Here is a 17,994-nt window from a genome sequence, read left to right on the forward strand (position 1 = left end):
AGTCGACAGCTTTCTTCTTCATTATCAACCACACAGCCGATTTTAATATAATCTGCAAACTTCTTAATCATACCCTCTATATTCAAGTCTATATCATTGATGTATACCACAAAAAGCAAGGGACCTAGTACTGAGCCCTGTGGAACCCCACTGGAAACATCCTTCCAGTCACAAAAACATCCATCAATCATAAACTTCCAGAAGGCAGTCGATGTGGTTTGAGACGAGAGATTACCAAAAATAAACAAGTGTGTAATTGGAGCCAACCTTACAACACAGGTTGGTAACTGGCAGGAAGGTGAGAGTGGGGCGATAAAGGGAATGTTCCCTGATCAGCCAGTTATGACAAGTACTGTTCCCCAGGGATCTATACTGGGTCTCAACATTATCTTAAAATTAGCACCAGGCCATTCAGGAATGAAATCAGGAAGCACTTTTTACATAAAGGATAGTGGGAATCTGCAACTTGCTCCCTCTAAAGCCTGTGGATAGAAACATAGAAAATAGGTGCAGGTGTAGGCCATTCGGCCCTTCGAGCCTGCACCACCATTCAATAAGATCATGGCTGATCATTCCCTCAGTACCCCTTTCCTGCTTTCTCTCTATACCCCTTGATCCTCTTAGCCGTAAGGGCCATATTTAACTCCCTCTTGAATATATCCAATGAATTAGCATCAACAACTCTCTGAGTTAGGGAATTCCACAGGTTAACAACTCTCTGTATGAAGAAGTTTCTCCTCGTCTCAGTCCTAAATGGCCTACTCCTTATCCTAAGACTGTGGCCCCTGGTTCTGGATTTCCCCAATATCGGGAACATTCTTCCCGCACCTAACCTGTCCAGTCCCGTCAGAATCTTATATGTTTCTATGAGATCCCCTCTCATCCTTCTAAACTCCAGTATATAAAGGCTCAGTTGATCCAGTCTCTCCTCATATGTCAGTCCTGCCATCCCTGGAATCAGTCTGGTGAACCTTCGCTGCACTCCCTCAATAGCAAGAACGTCCTTCCTCAGATTAGACGACCAAAACCAAACACAATATTCCAGGTGAGGCCTCACCAAGGCCCTGTACAACTGCAGTAAGACCTCCCTGCTCCTATACTCAAATCCCTTAGCTATGAAGGCCAACATACCATTTGCCTTCTTCACCGCCTGCTGTACCTGCATGCCCACTTTCAATGACTAATGAACCTGCAGCTTTTGACTTAGAGCCAGCCTTAACCAGAGGGTAGAGACCCAGGATCATTCCAAACCCGCCCGTAATTGGAGGTTGGACACTGGCAATCATTCCAACTTACGCTGCTTTTGACTCTGAGCTTCTTGCTGTTGCCGTGGCTCTCGGCTGGGTCCTTGCCCTTCCTCCTGCCTGCGGCCTGGCTGGGAGACAATTGATCGGCAGCCTCCAGCTTCTTGGTTTGCAGCTTTTTAAGCTTCACTAGAATTTTTTGGACTTTTTTACCAACAGGTTCTGTGGGTATCGGGCCTTCAGGCAATCCTCTCCCATTGAGGAGCTGGGCTTGCACCTTCCTGCTCCTCCTCCTCTTCTTGCGCTTTAGTTGTGGGGGCCCAGTTACAGAGTCTGCGATAAGCGCCACAGGCTGTATACCCAGCCCAGCTGTGCTCGGTTGGTTTTCACCCACAACATTTTCCTCTCTCTGACTTTCAAACTCTGGCGTATCGCCGCTGACCAGATCACCCGCTGGCGCTTGTGCAATTTTAGCAGCTCTCGATTTCTTCTTCTTTTTCCTTGGGGGTTTCTGTTCTGTGGGATCAGCCTCTTCCTTCACTTTGTCCGCCGCTGGCTCTTCACCCCCGCCTCCGACTGACGGCAGCTTCTGTACCAAACATTTCTTTTTCGTTTGTCCTTTTCCTACTTTCTTTTTATCTGGAGAGAAAGAAACTGACTTTCAGAACAAGGATTCTAACGGCACAGACATCACAATCCAGTTCGGGGGAGGACGGAGGGGAGAACCGCAACAGTTTACCATCTTCGTCAGCATCTATTGAGGAAAGGGACCTCGCTCCCGGGTGCTCCCCTGCCCATTTCACACACCCCCCCTCACCGCCCCCCCCCCCCCCCCAATGATATTCACCACCTTTAATACCTACACATGTTGAATTAATAAAGAAATACAGAAACCAGCTCACCCCCTCCTTCCCGGCTCCCCTCCAAAGCCTTTGCCAGTCTTTGTTTCTTCTTTCTTTTTTTCCGACAAAAATCTTCATCTTCCTCATCTGTTGACAGCTCTGGAGGGAAATCATCTTGTGGAAAGATTCCTGTATACGCAACACAGGCAATTCAGGTTGTATAATCACAGTACGTTATAGGGTATCCTGAGCTTTATAAACACAGACATAGAGCACAAAAGCCAGGAAGTTATGCTAAAGTTTTTATGCCATCTGGTCTATCCCACCAGAGGAAATAGTTTCTCCCTATAGAAACATAGAAAATAGGAGCAATAGTAGGCCATTCGGCCCTTCAACCTTCAATTCAATATCATGACTGATCCTCTCTCAACACCATATTCCCACTTTTCCCCCATAACCCTTGATGCCTTTTGTTTCTAGAAATCTATCTATCTCCCTCTTAAATATATTCATTGACTTGGCCTCCACTCGGTGGTAGAGAATTCCACAGGTTCACCACCCTCTGAGTGAAAAAATTTCTCCTCATCTCAGACCTAAATGTCCTACCCCATATCCTGAGACTGTAACCCCTTGTTCTAGACTTCCCAGCCAGGGGAAACATCCTCCCCGCATCCAGTCTGTCTAACCCAGTCAGAATTTTATACATTTCAATGGGATCACCTCTCATTCTTCTAAACTCTAATGAATACAGGCCTAGTCGACCCAATCTCTCATCAAACAAAAAAGGAGGCAGACAAAAAGCAGGAAACTATAGACCAGTTAGCCTAACATCTGTGGTTGGGAAAATGCTGGAGTCCATTATTAAAGAAGCAGGAGCACGACATTTGGGAAAGCAAAATTCGGTCAGGCAGAGTCAGCATGGATTTATGAAGGGGAAATCATGTGTGACAAATTTGCTGGAGATAATTGAGGATGTAACGAACAGGGTGGATAAAGAGGAACCAGTGGACGTGGTGTATTTGGACTACAAGGCGGCATCTGACAAGGTGCCACATAAAAGGTTACTGCACAAGATAAAAGTTCATGGGGTTGGGGATAATATATTAACATGGGTAGAGGATTAGCTAACTAACAGAAAACAGAGAGTCAGGATAAATGGTTCATTCTCAGGTTGGCAATCAGTAACTCGTGGGGTACGCAGGGATCAGTGCTGGGACCCCAAATATTTGCAATCTATATTAACGACTTGGAAGAAAGGTCCGAATGTAACGTAGTCAAATTTGCTGACGATACAAAGATGGGCGGAAAAGCAATGTGTGAAAAGGACACAAAAAATCTGCAAAAAGACACAGACAGGCTAAGTGAGTGGGAAAAAATTTGGCAGATGGAGTATAATGTTGGAAATGTGAGGTTTGGCAGAAAAAAATCAAAGAGCAAGTTATTATTTACATGGAGAAAAATTGCAAGTGCTGCAGTACAGCGGGACTGAGGGGTATTTGCGCATGAAACACAGAAGTTTAGTATGCAGGTACAGCAAGTAATCAGGAAGGCCAATGGAATCTTGGCCTTTATTGCAAAGGGGATGGAGTATAAGAGCAGGGAAGTCTTGCTACAATTGTACAGGGTATTGGTGAGGCCACACCTGGAATACTGCATACAGTTTTGATTTCCATATTTACGAAAGATATACTTGCTTTGGAGGCAGTTCAGAGGTTCACCAAGTTGATTCCGGAAATGAGGGGGTTGACTTATGAGGAAATATGGGGAAAGGTCGAGGAGGTTGGGCCTCTGCTCATTGGCATTTAGAAGAATGAGAGGTGATCTTATCGAAATGTATAAGATTATGAGGGGGCTTGACAAGGTGGATGCAGAGAAGATGTTTCCACTGATGGGGGAGACTAGAACTAGGGGGCATAATCTTAGAATACGGGGCCGCCCATTTAAAAATGAGATGAGGATTAATTTAGTCTCTGAGGGTTGTAAATCTGTGGAATTCGCTGCCTCAGAGAGCTGTGGAAGCCGGGACATTGAATAAATTTAAGACAGAGATAGACAGTTTCTTAACCGATAAGGGATTAAGGGGTTATGGGGGACGGGCAGGGAAGTGGACCCGAGTCGATGAACGGATCAGCCATGATCGTATTAAATTGTGGAGCAGGCTTGAGGGGCCGTATGGCCTACTCCTGTTCCAATTTCTTATGTTCACATGTCCTGCCATCCCAAGAATCAGTCTGGTGAACCTTCGCTGCACTCCCTCTATGGCAAGTATATCCTTTCTTAGGAAAGGAGACCAAATCTCCACACAATACTCCAGGTGCGGTCTTACCAAGGCCCTGTATAACTGTAGTAAGAGATCCTCTTGCAATGAAGGCCAACATACCATTTGCCTTCCTAACTGCTTGCTGCACCTGCATGTTTGCTTTCAATGACTGGTGTACAAGGACACCCAGGTCCCTCTGTACATCGACACTTCCCAAGCCATCACCATTTAAATAATACTTTGTCCATGTTTTTCCTACCAAAGTGGATAACTTCACATTTATCCACGTTGTACTGCATCTGACATGTGTTTGCCCCCTCACTCACTCAACCTATCTAAATCGCCTTGCAGTGTCTTTGCATCCTCCTCACAACTCACAATCCCACCTAGTTTTGTCATCAGCAAACTTGTAAATATTACATTTGGTTCCCTCATCCAAATTATTTTACATATATTGTGAATAGCTGAGGCCCAAGCACTGATCCCTGTGGTACCCCACTAGTCACTGCCCGCCACCCCGAAAAAGACCTGTTTATTCCTGCTCTCTGTATCATGTCAGTTAACCAATTTTCAATCCATGCCAGTACATTACCCCCAATCCTATGTGCTTTAATTTTGCACACTAAGCTCTTATGTGGGACTTTATCAAAGGCCTCTGAAAATCCAAATACACTAACATCCACTGGTTCTCCCTTATCTATTCTATCACTTACATCCTCAAAAAATTCCAGTAGGTCTATCAAACACGATTTTCCTTTCATAAATCGATGTTGACTTTGTTTAATCCTGTTGATATTTTTTTTTTTATAAAGTGTCCCGTTATCACATCCTTTATATTAGACTCCAGCATTTTCCCTACTACTGATGTCAGGCTAACCGGTCTGTAGTTCCCTGTTTTCTCTCTCCCTCCTTTTTTTTTTTTAAATAGTGGGGTTACATTTGCCACCCTCCAATCTGCAAGAACTGTTCCATAAATCTATAGAATTTTGGAAGATGACAACCAATGCATCTACTATTTCCATGGCTACCTATTTTAGTACTCTGGGATGCAGATCATCAGGCCCTGGGGATTTATCAGCCTTCAGTCCCATTAGTTTCTCCAGCACTATTTTCTTACTAAATCATTTCTTTTAATTCCTATTGCTCACTCGACCCTCGATTCCCTCGCATTTCTGGGTCGTTATCTGTGTCCTCTTCCGTAAAGACAGAACCGAAGTATTTATTTAATTGTTCTGCCATTTCCTTGTTCCCCGTTTGTCTGTAAAGGACCTACATTTGTCTTCACGAATCGTTTTCTTTTTACATACTTGTAGAAACTTCTGCAGTCGGTTTTTATGTTTCTTGCAAGTTTACTCTCTTACTCTATTTTTACCCTCTTAAACAATCTCGTGGTCCTTTTTTGCTGAATTCTAAACTGCTCCCAATCCTCAGGCTTGCTACTTTTTCTGGCAACTTTGTACACTCCTCTTTGGATCTAATACATCCTTAATTTCTTTTGTTAGCCATGGTTGGGCCACTTTTCCTTTTGTGTTTTTACGCCAGAAAGGAATGTATAACTCTTGCAATTCATGCATTCGTTCCTTAAATATTAGCCATTGTCTATTCACCGTCATGCCTTTCAATGAATCTTCCCAATCTATCATCGCCAATTCATTCCTCATACCTTCGGAGTTTCCTTTGTTTAGATTTAGGACCCTAGTTTCGGATTGGACTTCACTTCACTTTCCATCTTAAGAAATTCAATCATGTTATGGTCACTCTTCCAAAAGGACCCCACACAACAACACTGTTAATTAACCCCTTCTCATTGCACAATACCCAATCTAGGATAGCCTGTTCCCTAGTAGGCTCTTCAACATATTGGTCTAAAATACCATCTCGTACACACTCCAGGAATTCATCTGCCACAGTATTATTACTAATTTGGTTTGGCCAGTCTATAAGATTAAAGTCACCTATCAACTTCTTTGATCATCTAAAATGCCTCAATTAGATCATCCTATAACCTTCTACATTCAAGGGAATACAAGCCCAGTCTGTGCAACCTGTCCGCATAATTTAACTCTTTCAGCCCCGGTATCAGTCTGGTGAATCTGCGCTGTATCCCATCAGAGGTCGATATATCCTCCCTGAGGGGTGGGGCCAGAACTGAACGCAGTGACTCCAGAGCGAGCCAGAGTTCAGTATAGCTGGGGTTGTTCTCCTGAGAGCAGAGAAAGCTAAGAGAAGATTTAAGAGGGGTGGACTAAGGATTGGTTAACGGACAGAAAACAGAGAGTAGGAATAAACGGGTCATTTTCAGGTTGCCAAGCTGTAACTAGTGGGGTACCGCAAGGATCAGTGCTGGGGCCCCAGCTATTCATAATCTATATCAATGATTTGGATGAGGGGAGAAAATGTAATATATCCAAGTTTGCTGATGATACAAAGCTAGGTGGAATGTAAGTTGTGAGGAGGATGTAAAGAAACTTCAAGGGGATATAGATAGGCTAAGTGAGTGAGCAAGAACATGGCAAATGGAATATAATGTGGAGAAATGTGAAGTTATCCACTTTGGTAGGAAAAATAGGAAAGTGGTGAGAGATTGGGAAATGTTGGTGTTCAGAGGGACCTGGGTGTCCTTGTACACCAATCACTGAAAGTTAACCTGCAGGTACAGCAAGCAATTAGGAAAGCAAATGGTACATTGGCCTTTATTACAAGAGGATTTGAGTCTAAGCGTAAAGACGTCTTACTGCAATTATATAGGGTCCTGGTGAGACCACACCTGGAGTATTGCATACAGTTTTGGTCTCCTTACCTAAGGAAGGATATACTTGCCATCGAGGGAATGCAATGAAGGTTCATCAGACATGGGGGAATTGTCCTGTGAGGAGAGATTGAGTAGACTAGGCCTTATCTACAGAAGAGGCGTGGGCCCAGGGGCAGCACAGGCCAGCCCACACTGCGATGTGTGTGCGCGCACTAGGTCCGTGCAGCAGAGTTGGTCTCCAGTCGTCTTGCCACTGGACCAAGACCTTGCTCCGACAAGCCCGTGTGGTGGCTGGTGTGCAACGGCAACCACACGCTTCAAAAATCCATACACAGGCATCTTCCACCCTTGAATATGAGTTCGTTCATTGAAACACCTGTGAACTCATCCCTTTTTGGCATGGAAGCAAGTCATCCTCGATATAAGGGACCGCCGAAGGAGAAAAATTGGGAGGTGATCTCATTGAAACATACGAAATTCTTACAGGGCTTGACAGGGTAGATGCAGGGAGGATGTTTCCCCCGGGCTGGGGAGTCGAGAACCAGGGGTCACAGTCTCAGGATAAGGGGTCGGCCATTTAGGACTGAGATGAGGAGAAACTTATTCATTCAGAGGGTGGTAAATTTTTAGAATGTTATGGGAATCAAGGGATATGGGGATAGTGCAGGAAAGTGGAGTTGAGGTAGAAGATCAGCTATGATCTTATTGAATGGCAGAGCAGGTTCGAGGGGCCGAATGGTAAAGGGATCCGCGGTAAAGGGATCCTCTTCTTAAAGACAGCACCATCTAATTACCAACCGTTTCTTCTCTCGCAAATCCCTGCAAGATATCATTTCCCAATGACAGTGTGAATCGGGCTCCTCCGATTCTCCAGCCACAGGGAGTCACAAGAAAAGACCAAGACTTCATCAAACCCCTCCCCAATCCCAAAGTAGCTAGTCGCATCCTGAAGTATGTAGCTAGCTCGGATTTTTTCAAAGTTGACTTGCTCGAAGAGATCTATTGTTGAGATGAGACATTCCCCTGAAAACGCTGCAAAATATCAGTAACATGCCAAGCCAAAGGCTGCTTCAGTCACAGGTGAGCTGAAGGCCTCCATCCTCACCTTCCGCTAAATCCCGGAACCTAATGGGATGGAAGAGAAAAAGAATACTTAGAGCAGGACACAGACAGACTGAGCAGTTACACACACTACAGGGTATTACAGTACCGAGCGTGTGTAATTACACACACTACAAGGTATTACAGTACCGAGCGTGTAGTTACACACACTACAGGATATTACAGTACCGAGCGTGTAGTTACAGACACTACAGGATATTACAGTACCGAGCGTGTGTGCAGTTACACACACTGCAGGATATTACAGTACCGAGCGTGTAGTTACACACACTACAAGGTATTACAGAACCGAGCGTGAGCAGTTACACACATTACAAAGAATTACAGTACCGAGTGTGCGTAGTTACACAACAAACCATACAGGGTTTAGAAAGTCAGTAAACACACAACTAGTCAGACAGAAATGTAGTAAGATGGTGAAGGTTTGAGAGTGTAATGAACATGGGTGAGAGTTAGGGAGAGGGTTGGACAGTGCAAGGGACATGTGCTTCGGAGAGGGTGGGGGTATAGCTGAAAATGAAAAAATCTCTAATACTAAAATGACGAGAGAGGCACTTACTTGCACACCAACTTATAGAGACGCTTCCTGTTCTGGGCAGGAGTGCTCCCTCTGCTGGAGAACTGGAATAGCCGGTCAGCAATGGCCCCGTAGTCAAACTGTTCAGAAACGCAACAAACAGGACTTAAGGACCCCTCTTCTATATTGCTAACCACACACAAAGATCCCTGCAGCCACACAGACTACGTGCTGTTAATGTGTGATCCATTCATACATTACAACAGTGATGACACTTCAAAACTACTTCACTGGCTGTAAAGCGCTGAGGGGATGAAACGCGTGATATAAATGCAAGTCTTTCAATAAACACAACAGACAATTCTACAGCACTCCTCACTTGCCACAAGTACCATAGCATTTGCATTAGGAGAACAGAACAGAGGGGAATTGTTAATTCTAACATCCCATGGAATGCCCTCCACCAGGTGGTGCTGGGCCTTTTTCTTGAACTGCTGCAGTCCTTGTGATGAAGGTGCTCCCACAGTGCTGTTAGGGAGGGAGTTCATAGAATCATAGAATGGTTACAGCACAGGCGGCCATTCAGCCCGTCGAGCCCGGGTCGACTCACAGCCAGACCCTTTCCCTGGAGCCCTGCAATTTTTTCCCTGTTGAAAGCCACGATTGGGTGGTGGAGGCAGACTCAATCAGGCAGGGCATTCTAGATCCTAACCACTCGCTGCGTAAAAACGTTTCTTCTGCCAATCACCTTAAATCTGTGTCCTCTGGTTCTCGGCCCTACCGCCAATGGGAACAGTTTCTCTCTATCTACTCTGTCCAGACCCCTCATGATTTTGGACACCTCGATCAAATCTCCTCTCAGCCATCTCTGCTCTAAGGAGAACAACCCCAGCTTCTCCACGTAACTGAAGTCCCTCATCCCTGGAACCATTCGCGTTAATATTTTCTACACCCTCTCTAAAGCCTTCACATCCTTCCTAAGGTGGGGCCGAACCAGTGTTTTATACAGGTTCATCATTTCCACATTTTTGTACTCTATGCCTCTATTTATGAAGCCCAGGATCCCGGAAGCCTTTTTAACCGCTTTCTCAACCTGCCCTACCACCTTCAACGATTTATGCACATATACCCCCAGGTGTCTCTGTTCGTGGGATTGTACCATTTAGTTTAAATGTCCTCTTCACATTCTTTCTACCAAAATGCATCACTTCACACTTTTCTGTGTTAAATTTAATCTGCACGTGTCCGCCCATTTCACCAGGCTATGTCTGACTGAAGCCTATCCCTCTCCTCCTCACTGTTCACTATACCTCCAAGATGCAGGGTTTTACCTAGCGACAATGAAGGAAGTTGGGGTTGGGGTTAGGATTGGGGTCGGGGCCAGTCCAGAAAGGGGGATAAGATCTCTTCCCTGAAGCTAGGTTTTCTGACAATCGGGCAGATTTTATGGTCGCTGTACCTGGTGCCAGCCGACACATAAGCAGGATTCAATTTCACAACTTTCTGATGATGGCACTGCTTGCTAGCCCAGTACGATAAACGCCACACAACCGCACCCAATCAGACCCAGCCAACTACCGCACCCAATCAGACCCAGCCACACTACCGCACCCAATCAGAGTCAGTCACACGACCGCACCCAATCAGAGACAGCCACACGACCGCACCCAATCAGAGCCAGCCACACGACCGCACCCAATCAGAGCCAGCCACACGACAGCACCCAATCAGAGCCAGCCACACGACAGCACCCAATCAGAGCCAGCCACACAACAGCACCCAATCAGAGCCAGCCACACAACAGCACCCAATCAGAGCCAGCCACACTCCAAGGCCGCCAAGCCCACTGCCGTCTTTGCGCTGGGGCACAGGGAAAAATTTGTTTCACTTAACAATTCCACTAAAGTCCCCACTACCCATTTCAAATGTCAATTTAATAAGATATTAATATTTAGAGTGACAAGTACCTGGAGTACAGGTCCAACATCGGTGTCGTATCTGGATTGATTCAGGTTCTCTCCCTCTCCATGTTTCGGCAACTGCTTCCCTTTCCCATACGTGGAACCTGTGCGCAGAACCAGCGATCATCATTTCAACAACTGCAGGATTCTGCATCAAGCTGTGGCGTAACAAATTAACCTGGAAGCTACAAAGTGCTGCAGTCTTTCTGAAATCAAACGTGTTCCAAGTGTTAAAGGCTCATGGAACCAATTAAACTGCAGCACCACCTTCAGGACTGGTGCTGATCACCACACCCCAAGGGCAAGACCCCCCCCCCCCGCACCGGGCGAGGGGGAGAGACCCCCTCCCGCACCGGGCGAAGGGGAGACACCCCGCACCGACCCCGGGGAGACACCCCGCACCGACCCCGGGGAGACACCCCGCACCGACCCCGGGGAGACACCCCGCACCGACCCCGGGGGAGAGACACCCCGCACCGACCCCGGGGGAGAGACACCCCGCACCGACCCCGGGGGAGAGACACCCCGCACCGACCCCGGGGGAGAGACACCCCGCACCGACCCCGGGGGAGAGACACCCCGCACCGACCCCGGGGAGACACCCCGCACCGACCCCGGGGAGAGACCCTGCACCAAGCCAAACAAGGCAGAGCAGGTCAGCGCATAAATGGGGCGATGGGAAACTCAAAACCAACACCTTTTGTTTGGTTAGCTGGCTGCAATTACTCCAAAGAATAGGAGAGATAGTAGCATGAGTCGGCCATTCGGCCCCTCGAGCCTGCTCCACCATTCAATGGCTGATCTTCAACCTCAACTCCACTTTGGCACCCAATCTCCATATCCCTCGATTCCCTCAATATCCAAAAATCTATCGATCTCTGTCTTAAATATACTCAACGACTGAATCTCCACAGCCCTCTGGGGCAGAGAATTCCAAAGATTCACCACCCTCTGAGTGAAGAAATTTCTCATCTCAGTCCTAAATGGCCAACCCCTTATCCTGAGACTGTGACCCCTGGTTCTAGACTCCCCAGCCCGGGGGAAAACATCCTCGCTGCATCTACCCTGTCAAGCCCTGTAAGAATTTTGTATGTTTCAATGAGATCACCTCTCATTCTTTGTAACCCCAGAGAATATAGGCCTAGTCTACGCAATCTAGGCTAAAGGCATTCCAATTCACAGGATGGATTCCTCACCGTTTATCTTTGGTGACAGAGTTGAATCTTCCTCCTCGTTGGTTGAATGCAGTTCCTCAACCGAATTGGCCTCATCCTCATCACCCCGTAGTTCATTCATTAAATCCTCAATAGCAAAAGGTGCCTGGTCTGCAATCATCTCAAAGATTCCCTGTGAGATCGCGTGAAACAGAACCCGGCTGTTGCCGCAGCACAGTCAGGGAGAACAATTAAGAGCACGGTAACAGTACACCCCACACACACACTCAATTAGAGCACAGCAACAGTACACACACACACACACACAATTAGAGCACGGTAACAGTACACACACACACACAATTAGAGCACGGTAACAGTACACACACACAATTAGAGCACGGTAACAGTACAGTACACCCTACACACACCAATACACCAGCCCCGATCGGCAGCGCGGGAGGGAGTCACCCTCACACGCACCAATACACATCACCCTCTCACACAGCACAGACAGACTCGGCAGCAGATCAATACTTACTCTTTGGTTTTGGCAGCAATTCGACAGAAAGGATCAATAAACGTCAGGTTCTGTTCCGCAGACAACTGGGGCAAAACCAAAAAAACATTGATACAGCGCAAGAATTGTACGTTCCATTGTGTAATTACTCTTGTACAGCTCAATTTATATTTTACGCAACATTTTATCATAGAACAAGTAAAGCGAATAATGGGAGCGACTGGCTGAGATCGCAGAGGGGTTGGGCTGAGCGTGTTAGAATTAAGCTTTGAAGTCGGAGTTCAGCTGTTGATGCAGGCAATTCTATACTGTTTTACAACAGTCTCATTGGCGTCACACCCAGAGTGTGTGGGTGTGGAGAACGAGTGATTGTTACAGGATTGCAGTCTGCAGCTGATCAGGAAACTCCACCCCTTCAGGGTTCACATTCTCTTTACCTGCTGTGCACCAACTTTTGCCAGCTCTTGAAGGTAGATATCGATGAAATGGAAGCGGATTCCACTGGGCGCAGTGTTACTGGCAGGGTTCAGCACTTCCTTCGTCACACAGCTTACAAAACGGCTGACAACACTGCAACAGAATCAGAAAGGTTCACTCCGGGAATCACAGGGTACAGCCTCCTCACTGGGGGAATCGGTAAACACCCCCCTCACTGGGGGAATCGGTAAGCACCCCCCTCACTGGGGGAATCGGTAAGCACCCCCCTCACTGGGGGAATCGGTAAGCACCCCCCTCACTGGGGGAATCGGTAAGCACCCCCCTCACTGGGGGAAATCGGTAAGCACCCCCCTCACTGGGGGAATCGGTAAGCACCCCCCTCACTGGGGGAGGGGGGGGATCACTCACACATCTGACAAACTAACAGCACCCAGCCTTGCTCACTAAAGAACGACAGGATTTAATATCCAGAGTATTTTGCGACAATATTTTCAGTTTCATGCTCTGTTCAGAGAGTGCCTGGAGGATGGTTAAAGCTCGACTCACCCGTCATCCCAGCTCACGCTCTTCAATTCCTCGAGAAACTGCCTCAGGACCAAACGGATGAGCTATGGAGCAAGACACAGCGTCAACCACAGCCACAATTCTCCATTCACTTTAACACAGCTTCCCCAGTGGCTCAGCTACGGAGAGCCAACAATCGGGGTCAACAGCAGGAAGTTCTCCCATATTCCTGGTCAACACAGAGAGGAGAATGCTGGTCATGGCTCGAATGAAATAGTGAGCATGGAATCAACCTCAGAGAGCACACGGCACCTCGATTTAATCTTTCAACTGCAAAATGGTCCCCAACAGTGTGGCGCTCCCTCAGTACCGCCCCTCCGACAGTGCGGCGCTCCCTCAGTACCGCCCCTCCGACAGTGCGGCGCTCCCTCAGTACTGCCCCTCCGACAGTGCGGCGCTCCCTCAGTACTGCCCCTCCGACGGTGCCGCACTCCGAGTGCTGCCCCTCCGACGGTGCAGCGCTCCCTCAGTACCGCCCCTCCGACAGTGCCGCACTCCCTCAGTACTACACAAAGACGTCACCCTGTATTATAGCTCAAGTCTCTGGATTGAGGACCTCCTTGGCATTAGTACAATGGCTGCCCAAGACTGAACATTTGGGACAGGATAAGTTGCACAACATCTCACCGTGTAGAATTTATCCAGACGCAGACGATCGATGCCATTCCACTCGCGATTCATCGTTTGAAAGAACGTCTCCATGAACAGGAATTCTGGAGCAGGGCAAGAAACAAGAGACGCTCACTGCACCCACGTTCATTAGCAATCAAAACCGAAACTGCTGGAGATACGCATATCGGCAAGCACCCCCGGTCACACCTCCAGTCCTGATCAAGGCTCCCCATCCAAAACCTTCCAATCTGCTAGATTTGTCACCGACGGCTGCTGTGTCCCAGTCACTCCTTTACATTGATACGGTAATCAGGTACATGGAACCCTGACCCTCGGATGGCAATTCTTCACGATGCAGACACACCAAACCCAGTGTGCAACCCCATGACAACATGCACACTTCATGTCCCATTCCCACCCAGGGCGCACCCCCAAAATCCTGGGCCCGACTGAAACCCAGGGCAATGTCCTCCCCTATTCCGCACGTTTACCCCTTCGCCCAATGACTTATCTTCACACTTGGCACGTCCACCCACAACTTTATAACTTTTCTCTCTGGGATTTGATATTGGAGGCAAATGAGCAGCAACTTACTGGCATCCAGATTCCTGAAAGTGTGTACAAGCTGGGCAATGGAGTTTGCCAGTTCTTCCTGTAACAAGCAGGGGAGGTTTTAATGAGTGAAATCACATGTGCTGAAAACGCTCGCTGAACGAATTAACTTGTGCCCTTGTCAAGATGTAGAGAGCCAAAGCACAGTGGTAGTCTGCAGCAGGACACCCTCACGCTGTTGGTAACTACAGCCCTGAGCTGGTATAGTCGACATTTCCTCAGATCCAGCATCACCATCGGCTCTTTGCAAGTAGGCCTCAGGTCCCCTACAGTCTGGAATGCACTATTTGCTGCCCGATGAGGCAAACACCACCATCGAGCAGAGAATATGATGAAATGCATCCCAGGGTATTAAAAGAGATGGCAGAAGTTATAGCAGATGCATTCGTTATAATCTACCAAAATTCTCTGGACTCTGGGGAGGTACCAGCGGATTGGAAAGCAGCTAATTGAACGGCTCTGTTTAAAAAAGGGGGCAGACAAAAGGCAGGTAACTATAGGCCGGTTAGTTTAACATCTGTAGTGGGGAAAATGCTTGAAACTATTAAGGAAGAAATAGCGGGACATCTAGATAGGAATAGTGCAATCAAGCAGATGCAGCATGGATTCATGAAGGGGAAATCATGTTTAACTAATTTATTGGAATTCTTTGATATAACGAGAATGGTGGATAGAGGTGTACCGATGGATGTGGTGTATTTAGATTTTCAAAAGGCATTCGATAAGGTGTCACACAAAAGGTTACTGCAGAAGATAAAGGTACGCGGAGTCAGAGGAAATGTATTAGCATGGATAGAGAATTGGCTGGCTAACAGAAAGTAGAGAGTCGGGCTAAATGGGTCCTTTTCGGGTTGGAAATCGGTGGTTAGTGGTGTGCCACAGGGATCGGTGCTGGGACCACAACTGTTTACAATATACATAGATGACCTGGAAGAGGGGACAGAGTGTAGTGTAACAAAATTTGCAGATGACACAAAGATTAGTGGGAAAGCGGGTTGTGTAGAGGACACAGAGAGGCTGAAAAGAGATTTAGATAGGTTAAGCGAATGGGCTACGGTTTGGCAGATGGAATACAATGTTGGAAAGTGAGGTCATCCACCTTGGGAAAAAAAAAACAGTAAAAGGGAATATTATTTGAATGGGGAGAAATTACAACATGCTGCGGTGCAGAGGGACCTGGGGGTCCTTGTGCATGAATCCCAAAAAGTTAGTTTGCAGGTGCAGCAGGTAATCAGGAAGGCGAATGGAATGTTGGCCTTCATTGCGAGAGGGATGGAGTACAAAAGCAGGGAGGTCCTTCTGCAACTGTATAGGGTATTGGTGAGGCCGCACCTGGAGTACTGCGTGCAGTTTTGGACACCTTACTTAAGGAAGGATACACTAGCTTTGGAGGGGGTACAGAGACAATTCACTAGGCTGATTCCGGAGATGAGGGGGTTACCTTATGATGATAGATTGAGTAGACTGGGTCTTTACTCGTTGGAGTTCAGAAGGATGAGGGGTGATCTTATAGAAACATTTAAAATAATGAAAGGGATAGACAGGATAGAGGCAGAGAGGTTGTTCCCACTGGTCGGGGAGACTAGAACTAGGGGGCACAGCCTCAAAATACGGGGAGCCAATTTAAAACCGAGTTGAGAAGGAATTTCTTCTCCCAGAGGGTTGTGAATCTGTGGAATTCTCTGCCCAAGGAAGCAGTTGAGGCTAGCTCATTGAATGTATTCAAGTCACAGATAGATAGATTTTTAACCAATAAGGGAATTAAGGGTTACGGGGAGCGGGCGGGTAAGTGGAGCTGAGTCCACGGCCAGATCAGCCATGATCTTGTTGAATGGCGGAGCAGGCTCTAGGGGCTAGATGGCCTACTTCTGTTCCTAATTCTTATGTTATGTTCTTAATCAAGAGACTCTGGCTCTGGCCGAGGTGCAACTCCGCAATTGCTCATCGCCCTCGGGCACGGTGCTTAAGAAGCCGTTCTTCATGCATCAAGCTAGTCAGGGAGTGGCGACGGAAGTACACTTGCTCACAGGCTGAGAGAAAGCACAGCAATCTGGGTTCTGAGCTCACTCAGTGACCACACACACCATTCTCTGGGTAACCCACCAGCACAGCGGCACAGAAGGCCACTCGGCCCATTGTATTTACATTAAAGAGCGAAGGACTTGCATATCTATTGCGCCTTTCACGACCACCGGCAGCCATTTTGCGCACAGCAAGCTCCCACAAACAGCAACGTGATAATGACCAGATCATTTGCTTTTTTTTGTTATGTTGATTGAGGGATAAATATTGGGCCAGGACAATTAGTGAAGCCAAAGCAGAAAAAGAAACAGAGAAAGCAGATATCTTTCAGTGTGACCACTCTCTGCTACAACTTTATAAATAAAATAACGATTGCTTACCTGTAACAAAGGTTTGTCCTGCATCCACATGCAGTAGAAGATGCCCTTCCATATTTTCAGTAACTCTTCCTGACTGAAACCACCTGAAAAACATCATATTTAATGGGGTATTAAAAACCACAGCGCCAGGGCAGGAGTCAATGGACGGAAGACAATGCTATCTCCAGTAACAATACCAAATCCTCATGTAATGAAAGCAGAATTTGCCACAATAATCTGAGGAAAGGCTTGTATTTACACTGAACAATGCCCAAAACGGGTCACAGCCAAGTGCGTGCTCAGAAATGCAGTCACTGTAATGAGTAAAGTGAGCTGATGTGGCTGCCATTGTGTGCACAGCAAGCTCTGACCCGTTTACACGCTGTTCCTTTGCGTCATCAGCCACTCGCACACTGATGGCACCCTCTCCACCCCAGCCTCCGCGTTGCCCGGCCAATCCTCGAAGAGCCGCAATTTCCTCCAGCTAAACATTGGGAAGGCTGAAGCCACGCCACAAGCTCAGAGTGAAAATTGTACAGGGTTTAAATCCTTCCATGCCCTTACCCCCTCAGTATCTCAAACTGCTCCAGCCACAACAAATTCTCCACTCCTCTACCTCTTATACAGCCCCTCCACACCAAACATTGTCCCATAGCCAGCAATTACTCACCCAAGCCAGCCCCGCTCCCCCTGTCCTCTCTTCTCCTGCCTCCCACCAGTCTCTCTCCTCTCTCCCTCTCTCTCTCTCTCTCTCTCTCTCTCTCTCTCTCTCTCTCTCTCTCTCTCTCTCTCTCTCTCCCTCTCTCTCTCTCTCTCCCCGAGTCTCTCTCTCTCTCTCTCCTCTCCCCCCAGTCTCTCTCTCTCTCTCCCCCCAGTCTCTCTCTCTCTCTCCCCCCCGTCTCTCTCTCTCTCTCTCTCTCTCTCTCTCTCTCTTCCCCCCCCGTCTCTCTCTCTCTCTTCCCCCCCCCGTCTCTCTCTCTCTCTCTCCCCCCCCCCGTCTCTCTCTCTCTCTACC

The 17,994-nt window shown here is 47.4% G+C and overlaps 1 protein-coding gene across 1 annotated transcript in view; it reads right to left on the reverse strand.

Annotated features, from left to right (window-relative positions):
• LOC139250737 (ribosomal RNA processing protein 1 homolog A-like) overlaps positions 1-17,083 on the reverse strand; it is a gene marked incomplete at its 5' end in the record, with an annotated part of 37,681 nt that extends 20,598 nt beyond the window's left edge. The window contains 12 exons of the mRNA XM_070873106.1: positions 1,297-1,883; positions 2,147-2,275; positions 8,204-8,223; positions 8,780-8,877; positions 10,705-10,802; positions 11,895-12,073; positions 12,394-12,458; positions 12,810-12,942; positions 13,357-13,418; positions 14,002-14,087; positions 14,581-14,638; positions 17,001-17,083. Of these exons, the coding sequence (XP_070729207.1) occupies positions 1,297-1,883; positions 2,147-2,275; positions 8,204-8,223; positions 8,780-8,877; positions 10,705-10,802; positions 11,895-12,073; positions 12,394-12,458; positions 12,810-12,942; positions 13,357-13,418; positions 14,002-14,087; positions 14,581-14,638; positions 17,001-17,083 (1,598 nt within the window). The remainder of the gene's footprint in view (positions 1-1,296; positions 1,884-2,146; positions 2,276-8,203; positions 8,224-8,779; positions 8,878-10,704; positions 10,803-11,894; positions 12,074-12,393; positions 12,459-12,809; positions 12,943-13,356; positions 13,419-14,001; positions 14,088-14,580; positions 14,639-17,000) is intronic.
• Positions 17,084-17,994: the final 911 nt, after the last annotated feature.

The sequence above is a fragment of the Pristiophorus japonicus genome, unplaced genomic scaffold (assembly GCF_044704955.1).
Source record: "Pristiophorus japonicus isolate sPriJap1 unplaced genomic scaffold, sPriJap1.hap1 HAP1_SCAFFOLD_417, whole genome shotgun sequence".
In the NCBI taxonomy this organism is placed as follows: Eukaryota; Metazoa; Chordata; class Chondrichthyes; family Pristiophoridae; genus Pristiophorus; species Pristiophorus japonicus.